The sequence below is a fragment of the Mytilus trossulus genome, chromosome 1, assembly GCF_036588685.1.
Source record: "Mytilus trossulus isolate FHL-02 chromosome 1, PNRI_Mtr1.1.1.hap1, whole genome shotgun sequence".
NCBI classification, from domain to species: domain Eukaryota; kingdom Metazoa; phylum Mollusca; class Bivalvia; order Mytilida; family Mytilidae; genus Mytilus; species Mytilus trossulus.
In genome coordinates, this window is record NC_086373.1 from 93,899,042 (window position 1) to 93,909,506 (window position 10,465).

Genomic DNA, 10,465 nt, shown 5'->3' on the forward strand with positions numbered 1-10,465 from the left:
CCGCCATGGCTAAAAATAGAACATAGTGGTAAAATGCAGTTTTTTGCTTATAACTCAAAAACCAAAGCATTTAGAGCAAATCTAACAGGGAGTAAAATTGTTAATCAGGTCAAGATCTATTTGCCATGAAATTTTCAGATGGATTGGACAAACTGCTGTTAGGTTGCTGCCCCTGAATTAGTCATTTTAAGGAAATTTTGCCGTTTTTTGTTATTATCTTGAATATTATTATAGATAGAGATAAACTGTAAAGGGAAACAATGTACAGCAAAGTAACACCTAAAAATAGGTCAACATGGCCTAAATGGTCAATTGACCCCATAAGGAGTTATTGCCCTTTATAGTCAATTTTTAACAATTTTCATAAAATTTGTAAATTTTAACTAACATTTTCCACTGAAGCTCTTAGGCCAAGTTCAATATAGATAGAATGATTGTAAGCAGCAATAATGTTCAGTAAAGTAAGATATACAAACACATCACCATCACCAAAACACAATTTTGTCATGAATTCAAATGCGTCCTTTGTTTAATATTCACATAGACCAAGGTGAGCGACACAGGCTCTTTGGAGCCTCTAGTTTTTAAATATTGTATAAAGGTATAAAAATATTGAAAAGTTATTTTTCAATATGTATTTGAATTTTATATTTTTTATGATTTAATCTTTTTCACCCATAAAACGTAAATATAAGGAATAATTTTGAATGGTGACAAATAAGGGGAAGTAACTAGTTGAAATATGTTTGTTTATGTTTATAGTGCAATTTATTTACGACCTAAAGCTTAGGTAATTGGTGTTAATGAACAGTGTGTTTGACACCAAAGCTGTCAAATGAAGCCATGCACTTAATGGGTCACTTAATTTGACAGTTTACATAGCTAGATGAACTTCCTGTTCATGGAAGAATTACGAATTTGCCGATATTTCAAAGGAATATTACTTATGAAATCAATCTCAATGCTAAGAAATACGGGTGAAATCGGGTCATTTTCGGAATTCCCGGGTTATTTCAATGACCCGGCGGGTGTCCCGGGTGATCCCTCAGAATTGTGAAAATCTCGGGTCACACCCGCAGAAATGGGTCAGTTGACAGGTATGCATTAGTTAGTGTAACACTGTTTAATGAAATGCCATGAACAAATAGATTAAGTAAAGACAGAACCATATTTAATCCTATTTCATGAACTCATTAAATGTTTGTTACATAGCTGTAGATAGAAGCTACCAACTGACTGAATATAATAAATATAATATTGTTGTCATAAGATGGAGTTAGATAAATCAATTTTATATAAAAATGAATAATTTGTTTGATTATAGGTAGAAGAAGCTACTCACTCAGTAACACAGTGTGAAAAGAGATCAACAGGGTTTTTGGGAGGAGGTACCAGTAGTAATGTCAGTAATGATAGTGATGAGGAATCAGATTAAAACCAGGGACCAGATCAAACAACATTTACCTCATGAGAAAACTTATTTAACTGGTGAATTGTTGTTTTCTTGAAATGACCTTAAGGTGCAAACTAAGGCCTCTCTAAAATTCTTTTTTAAGATTCCTTCTTAGTAACAAAAGTTATTCTCACAGAACTATCTCTGTCAATATTAACAAGGGACCAAGTGATCAAAGCATAATAATTGATAATTGATATTATTAGTAAGTTACGTAATTATTGAATTTATTAGAATTTACTTTGCTGGATATGAAAATATTTATAGCTTTAAAAAAAAAATATTATTTTTTTTAATCTTCAAATTTTTCAAGTTGTTCTGATAACACATTGAAATGGAATATTATAGTCCACAGTTTATATCATGAGCTATTCAATGACAATTTTAGTCTATTTCACCTTATTTCTGCATTAGTATATGAATATAAAGTAGATTCTGGCATTCACTTGTACAAAAATTATATTAAAATTATTCTTACTAATTTATAAGGCGGGCTACACTTTGAAATTTGAGGAAATACACATATTATGTGGTGGCACCTAATGTACATCTGTCTCTGTGTTAATCCATCCATTCATATGTCTCTTCTGGTTAAGCTAATCCTAAAATATTTATCTATCAGACTTTAGTTATCTTATTGAAGGTTAATAAAACATAACAAAAATGTTGAAAACATTTGAACTCATAGATTAATTATGCTGCTGCTAACCACCATATCCATTTTATAAATATGTGTTATTATTTCTCTGTGCACAATATCAATTTGACACGAATTTATGTTCATTTGTTAATAAAGGGCATATATAAAATATATATTCGGCTTATAGTATCTATAGTAATAAGAATCTATCTATTAAGCTAAAATAATAGACATGCTATTAGGAATGTCAGATCTGATTTTCTTATAAGTTAAATCCATGTATATATTTTATTTTTAATTTCTATTTAGTTGAGTATATTTTCTGATTAGGAGAAAACTTTTATTACAATACCTGTATTTTTTAAACTCTTACCTTGACCAGGAGGAGGAAAAAAGAAGGTATGAAACTGTTTCAAAGCAATTATAATACCACTGACATGATATGTTTTACTAGTCATTCCTGAGATCCTATCATCCTGTGTTATCAATGCTGAATAAAGCCAACAAGTGCTATCTTTTAAAATAGATTTAAATATAAAAGTCTTCTTATCATACTGGAAGACTGAAAATTTTTGGTTTCCAGATGTTATCTTTTGAACCATTTGTCCAATTTTTACTGAACTTTGTGAGATAATGTCCTATGAGATGAAGAATATCCCTATTAAATTTAAAGTCAAAGGTCAAGGTCAGGAGAAGACAAAATTTGGTTTCAAGGTTATTCCTTTTGAAGTTAAGCTCAATAAGCTAATTTGGAAAGAGCAAGGTCTAAGGTCAAGGTCAATTTAGTAACTTTTCATCATTTTCATAAATTGTCAGCAGATTTTACTGTCCTCGTCATCAGAACCCCCCTAAAAATAATTAAACCTGACTCAATAAACTGTTTCACTTACAAATCCATAAAGATTTCATTTCATTTTTTTCTCACTTGTTTTATAAATTGTGAAAATAAATGCTTTTCATTTGAATCAGTGGACACTCCACCCACTGAATCAGCAATTTGAGGAAAACTATTCTAAGTGCATTATGTCATAGAAAAGTGTACTCTTCTGTATTATAAGTTTTGGTTGTGAAAGAATGATTGTGGTTGTTAATGAAATCCTAAGTTGCATTTTTATACAATTGTTTATTTTTATGAAATTTTGTTGAAGTTTGTTTATTTACTATTTATTTATATATATAATACTTGTTGTTTTATTTTTATCTATTTTCTTTACTTATAATTACAAAGTTTATACTAAATTATAAAGTCAGTGATGTTATTAATTTAAGTTTATATGAATTTAAGGTAATTTATTATAGTGTTACTTTCAGTTTGAATAAATATATAGTCATATTTTCAAGTACCGGTATACATTTATTTTCATTTTCAATATACAAATGTATAAGAAACTGTAAAGAGTTTAATTTTAAAAAGCAGATTATATTGTGATTTATTAATATCCATGACAATCAGTTTTTCCAGTTTTTTTCTACTAATAAAATTAGTTAAAACGAGAAATCCATTTATACATTATCAAAAAATATCAATATCTTAAAAGAGTCTGTTAAACATGTTAATGCACTAAATCACTCTACTTGCTGATATGTAAGGAATATATTTTTAAAATAGAAACACTCAAGGATTTGCCACCAATGCAAAATTTCTAAAAAAAATAACAAAAAAAAACCATTGTTAGTTACAACAGGTTTCTGTTCTGTTCTTTCTTTCTTTTTTTTATTATTATATAGGATATGTATTCTATGTATAATTTTTCAAGGGTATACATTTTTAAAAAAACAACTTTTGCCATTCTGCAAAAATAACTCTTGTCAGGCTGCAAATTTAACTTTTATTAAGGTAGTGTAATGGAAGAATGCAGCAAAAAATATACTCTGCTTGCATAGTAGAATTTTATACATTCCATTATTGATATTATCATTCCTTCAGTTTGTGAATAATTAATTGCAGTACATGTATAATGTGATCTTTTTTTATAAGGAATAATCATAGTATTTCAATGACATGAACTTACTGTATTTACCTTGTCTGTCCATTCATAACTTTTTCTTACATATTTATAAGCTTATGTATTATGGAAAGACTTGATCTTTGGATTGATGAGTTGTATGGTGTCAGGAATATTTTTCCAATCTGTCGAATCTTTTCTTTTAAATTTTTATTATACCAAATGAGAAAGGAATGTTGTGTTACATATTACTGAACTTGTGTATTTCTCAATGATTTGATATTTATTCTTTAACTTGCTAATGCTGAGTCATTATGTGTAAGTTATTTTCAAATTTGCAAAACTGATCACTTTAAATACTGTATTTTTTATCATACCCATTTAGTATGGATCTTTTGATATTATAATTAGTGGCAGTATTTTCTGCACAGTATAGAATGCAACATCTGCATTTTCATGAAGCAATTGAGCTTTTGGGGTGCTCATTTGAAATGAATTGTTTTCACATCTAGAAAATTGGCAGCCATGCCAAACATTAGTGTGTGATATTATGCTATAAAATGTCAACTTCAAAGATGTTGATGTAATTTAAACATCACAAAGGGTAAAACTTGTTTTTCTGATCTAATTTGAATAAAATCTATGCATAATTTGAACATCCTTGTCAATTACTGTACAGTAATTATAATGTATGTATATTATGTCACTTTTACATCATAAGTAACATTTGTGTACAGGACTGATTGCATAATTTTGAAAGAATTTTACACTTATTTGTTTTTGAATGTAAAAACACTAGTTCCTATACTTTCACTCTTCTAAGAAATGTGAAATCTACTTCATTTCTGGATTCACACAATTGTATTGTTAAGCTGTTATGTCTTTGCTGTACAATTCTTTTTTTATTTGACTACTGCAAATTCAGAAATTTTTGCAATATTTTAATTAAGGCAAAAATTGTTACTTGATAGGTATTGCAAATATAAACACTTGCATTATAAACCTTGGCAGCATTGTTTGCATGCAACAGTTTCTTAAATGGTGATTTTATATTTATCTTGTCCATGTTCAACAATTGCAGTAACGGTTGCTTTCTAAAAATTTCTGAATTTGCAGTATCAAATTTTGAATAATCTGATACAATATAGTAGAAGAAACCTTGATATAGTATCAATATTGTTATAGATGACGTTAGTTATGGTTTGAGGTTAGATACCTGCACATAATGTTAGTATACTTGTAAGTAGACCAGTGAATTCTCATTACCTGTCCTTACAAAGTTTAGGTTCACTATAAGAACCAGTAAGGAAACCAGTTGAGCACATTGAATGTATAACATGTTTTTATAATGCCTTGTTTGAAAGTTAATATATCTATAGTTGTAGAGTTGTTATTGTAAGTAGATGAACTGTTATATGGTCAACTTGTTTTATGTAGACATATAGGCTGGAATGATGTTCTTTGAGTTTCAAGTATCTGGATAAAAAATAATCAAAGAAGATAAACAACAACAAAAAAGTAAAAACTTAAACGTATCTGTTCATTAAATGAAGAATACAGAATTTTAACCGTGATTTATATTGAATTTAGTTCACCTTGTCCTTTGACAACATTTTAATATGCATTTATTTATATCAAAATTCAGAAACAATTATTTTGACACTATTCTTATTTTTTCTCATACTTCTCTAATGTCATACCTAATATTTGTTCTTCTAAGATATTTACATATTTTGAAGTTACTTTTTGAGTAGTATGGTTGATCCCTGGTGAAAAGCATCATATCCCTTTTGTCAAGTTTGAAATTGTGAAATAATTATATGAAAACAGGAGATGATAATGTTTATTTCTCTGAATTTTATTTCTTTTTTCAAAATATAGTTTTTTCTCATATAGGCAATTTCACTCTACATTTGTAATAGAATTATTTCTGCTTGCTAATAAGACCATAGTTGATATTTTAGAAGACTTTTTCTTATTGTATAGAACAATTCTAAATCTTGTTTGTCTTTCACTTAACTAATATTGTATTTAGACCAAAATATGCAATTTGATGTGCAATATCTGTCACTTAAACTAGGTGCAGACTTTTATTGTGGAATAAAATAGATATACGTTATGCTATTTAATTTATTTCTTGGGCCTGTGTCAGAAAGCCTGTTAATCACTTTTTTTTTATAATTTTTAATGATTTAACTTTCTAACACCACTACCATTATTAACACCAGTGAAAAAATATATTTTTATTTGTATTAATTCTGAGGGGTAAATCTTCAGGAAAAATTGATTTTCAATTGTATGCTCTCCTTATGTCTTTTTGATTTTAATGCTATTCTGAGTTTTGTGTGTTTTTCTTTCCAAACTTGAGGCATTAAATGTGCATCATAAATGTAAAGCCAGTAACTTGTGCTCACTGAAACTGTCACATAAGCGTTATTCCTTTGCTAAGTTCTTGATAACCAGCCTCATCAGTGATATTCCTTTGCTACGTTCTTGATAACCAGCCTTATCAATGATATTCCTTTTCTTAGTTCTTAATAACCAGCTCTTCCAATGCTATTCCTTTGCCAAGTGCTTAATAACCAGCCTTATCAGTGATATTCCTTTTCTTAGTTCTTGATAACCAGCTCTTCCAATGCTATTCCTTTGCCAAGTGCTTAATAACCAGCCTTATCAGTGATATTCCTTTTCTTAGTTCTTGATAACCAGCCCTTTCAATGATATTCCTTTGCCAAGTGCTTAATAACCAGCCTTATCAGTGATATTCCTTTTCTTAGTTCTTGATAACCAGCTCTTCCAATGATATTCCTTTGCCAAGTGCTTAATAACCAGCCTTATCAGTGATATTCCTTTTCTTAGTTCTTGATAACCAGCTCTTCCAATGCTATTCCTTTGCCAAGTGCTTAATAACCAGCCTTATCAGTGATATTCCTTTTCTTAGTTCTTGATAACCAGCTCTTCCAATGCTATTCCTTTGCCAAGTGCTTAATAACCAGCCTTATCAGTGATATTCCTTTTCTTAGTTCTTGATAACCAGCCCTTTCAATGATATTCCTTTGTCAAGTGCTTAATAACCAGCCTTATCAGTGATATTCCTTTGCTAAGTTCTTAATAACCAGCCTTATCAATGATATTCCTTTGCCAAGTGCTTTTAAATAACCAGCCTCATCAGAGATATTCCTTTGCCAAGTGCTTAATAACCAGCCTCATCAGTGATATTCCTTTGCTAAGTTCTTAATGACCAGCCTCATCAGTGATATTCCTTTGCCAAGTTCTTAATAACCAGCCTCATCAGTGATATTCCTTTGCTTAGTTCTTAATTACCAGACTCATCAGTGATATGCCTTTGCCAAGTGCTTAATAACCAGCCTCATCAGTGATATTCCTTTGCCAAGTTTTTAATAACCAGCCTCATCAGTGATATTCCTTTGCCAAGTTCTTAATAACCAGCCTCATCAGTGATATCCCTTTGCCAAGTTCTTAATAACAAGCCCTATCAATGATATTCCTGTGCGAAGTAATGTATGTGCCTGTCCCAAGTCAGGAGCCTGTAATTCAGTGGTTGTCGTTTGATTATGTGTAACTTATTTGTTTTTTCGTTCATTTTTTTACATAAATAAGGCCGTTAGTTTTCTCGCTTGAATTGTTTTACATTGTCTTATCGGGGCCTTTTACAGCTGACTATATGCGGTATAGGCTTTGCTCATTGTTGAAGGCTGTACGGTGACCTATAATTGTTAATGTTTGTGTCATTTTGGTCTTTTGTGGATAGTTGTCTCATTGGCAATTATACCACATCTTCTTTTTTAAATTTATCAATAATATTCCTTTGCCAAGTGCTTAATAACCAGCCTCATCAATGATATTCCTTTGCCAAGTGCTTGATAACCAGACTCATCAGTGATATTCCTTTGCCAAGTGCTTAATAACCAGACTTATCATATACTTAGAATAAATAACATATGATTTTTACCGTTTGATAAAAGCATTAAATAAAAGTATTTTCCATATTTTTTTAATTGGTGCTTAGCGGGCTGATATGAAAAGTTTATCACATGCTTCGATTGTTATCACATGCCTTTCCGTAACGTTATCACATGGCATTCCGGTGATACTCGGAAAATTCCGGAAAATACACCTAAATGCACCGTTTTCAGTGAAAAACATTATAAATTAGTGTACAAAACAATTATTTGAATACTGGAAAGTATATTGTGTAAAATAATTAAATTAAATTTAAAAAAATAAATTAAAAAAAATAAATAAAATGCATTTTAAGTTTTTCGGAAACATAATTTAGAAAGTTACTTTAAAAAAGTTGACTTTTCCAAACAATGTTCATTATGTATATTGTTGAATTATTTTTTTGTCAATTCTTCCATATACAAATGTGGGTTTTTTTTTCTGTTGAGGCATATGATAGAAAGATTTCATATTGAATGTATCAAATTTTGGGTCTGACGTCGTTAACTTTTTACTCTTTCAACTTCTTTTCGGGAACCACAAACTAAAGGCTCTAAAGAGCCTGTGTCGCTCACCTTGGTCTATGTGAATATTAAACAAAGAAAGCAGATGGATTCATGACAAAATTGTGTTTTGGTGATGGTGATATGTTTGTACATCTTACTTTACTGAGCATTCTTGCTGCTTACAATTATCACTATCTATAATGATTGGCCAAGTAGTTTCTGTGGAAAATGTTACCAGTAGTAAAAACCCTTTCCTCTATTGAAATATTTTTTTTGCATACTTGATTCGCATAGGATTTTTTTGATAAAATGCTAAACTTATGCTTTAAAGTATTATGGCATTGCGAAAAACAACTATTTCATCAAATAAATTTAAGTTGGATATTCCTATGATATTTCTTTTCATATTGGATACAAACTTTATTAAGTCAAATGTAGACACTTTGCAGTCAAAGTGTTTCAACTGAGGTACTACACAGGCGTCAGAAGGCGTCATTATGGAGTAAGGGGGGTGGCGTCAAAAGGCGTCATTATGAAGGAAAGGGTTAAAATTGACTATAAAGGACAATAACTCCTTAGGTGGTCAATTGACCATTTTGGTCATATTGACTTATTTGTAAATCTTACTTTGCTGAACATTATTGTTGTTTACAGTTTACCTCTATTTATAATAATATTCAAGATAATAACCAAAAACAGCAAAATTTCCTTAAAATTTCCAATTCAGGGACAGGAACTCAAGAACTGGTTCTCTGATTCATCTGAAAACTTCAGGGCAGATAGATCTTGAACTGATAATTAATTTTAGTTCTTGTCCGATTTGCTCTAAATGCTTTGGTTTTTGAGTTATAAGCCAAAATCTGCATTTCAGCCCTATGTTCTATTTTTAGCCATGGCCGCCATCTTGGTTGGTTTGGCGGGTCACGCCACACATTTTTTAAACTAGATACCCCAATGATGGTTGTGGCCAAGTTTGGTTTAATTTGGCCCAGTAGTTTCAGAGGAGAAGATTTTTGTAAAAGTTAACGACGGACGACGACGATGACAGACGCCGGATGCCAAGTGATGAAAAACGATGAAAAAAACTCACTTGGCCCTTTGGGCCAGGTGAGCTACAAAGGATCAATATATCAATCTGTTATTTTTCTCTACTGTTGAAGCATATGATAAAAAGATCATAACATGTCATTTTTCATATCGCATGTATTATCAGCCCTCAGTCAATATCAGCCCTCGTGCCATGCGGCTCTTGGGCTAATATTGAACCTAGGGCTGTTATACATGTGATATGAAAAGTGCCATGTAATTATCTGATATTATCAATGATATACCTTTGCCAAGTGCTTAATAACCAGCCTCATCAGTGATATTCCTTTGCTAAGTTCTTGAAAATCAGCATTATAAATGAAATTCCTTTGCTTAGTTCTTGATAACAAGTATTATTGTCTTTCCCTTCACCTATATCACATTGCTTTGTCATTCCTTTAGAACCTGTATGACAGCTTTGAGACATGAGCAGACATTATCAGTAACATCATGATGTCTGAGGAGAAGTTATCATGTGGATTTTAGTCAAGTGTAAAACTTTTAAACCCTTGGAAGAGGAAGGACTGGTTACAGAACCATCATAAAATATGAGCAACTCAAACATTATGTGGCAGACATCATACTTAACCACAAGTATGGCATTGGCTTGTAAAATTATTCTCTACAGGACAACAGCATCCAACTAATATTTTCAAAAAATTGAGCTTCTGGCTTGTGGACTCTTTTAAGTTCATCATGAAGGCTGAATTTTGTAGTAGTTTTTTACTTGTTAGCTGCACTCAATCACCAAAAAATATTGTGGCTTGTGGATGATAATTTTTACCACATTGATGTTTAGAAAACCAGATACTCTTTACCTATGTGTAAATATTTTGATATGAGCGTCACTGATGAGTCTTATGTAGATGAA

The 10,465-nt window shown here is 30.8% G+C and overlaps 1 protein-coding gene across 4 annotated transcripts in view; it reads left to right on the forward strand.

Moving 5' to 3' along the window:
• LOC134691256 (calcium-dependent secretion activator 1-like) overlaps nucleotides 1-6,158 on the forward strand; it is a 71,492-nt gene extending 65,334 nt beyond the window's left edge. For all 4 annotated transcript variants that reach the window (XM_063551655.1, XM_063551674.1, XM_063551665.1 and 1 more), the window contains one exon: nucleotides 1,325-6,158. In XM_063551655.1, coding sequence (XP_063407725.1) covers nucleotides 1,325-1,435 — 111 coding nt within the window. In that variant the 3' untranslated portion in view covers nucleotides 1,436-6,158. The remainder of the gene's footprint in view (nucleotides 1-1,324) is intronic.
• The last annotated feature ends 4,307 nt before the right edge of the window (nucleotides 6,159-10,465 follow it).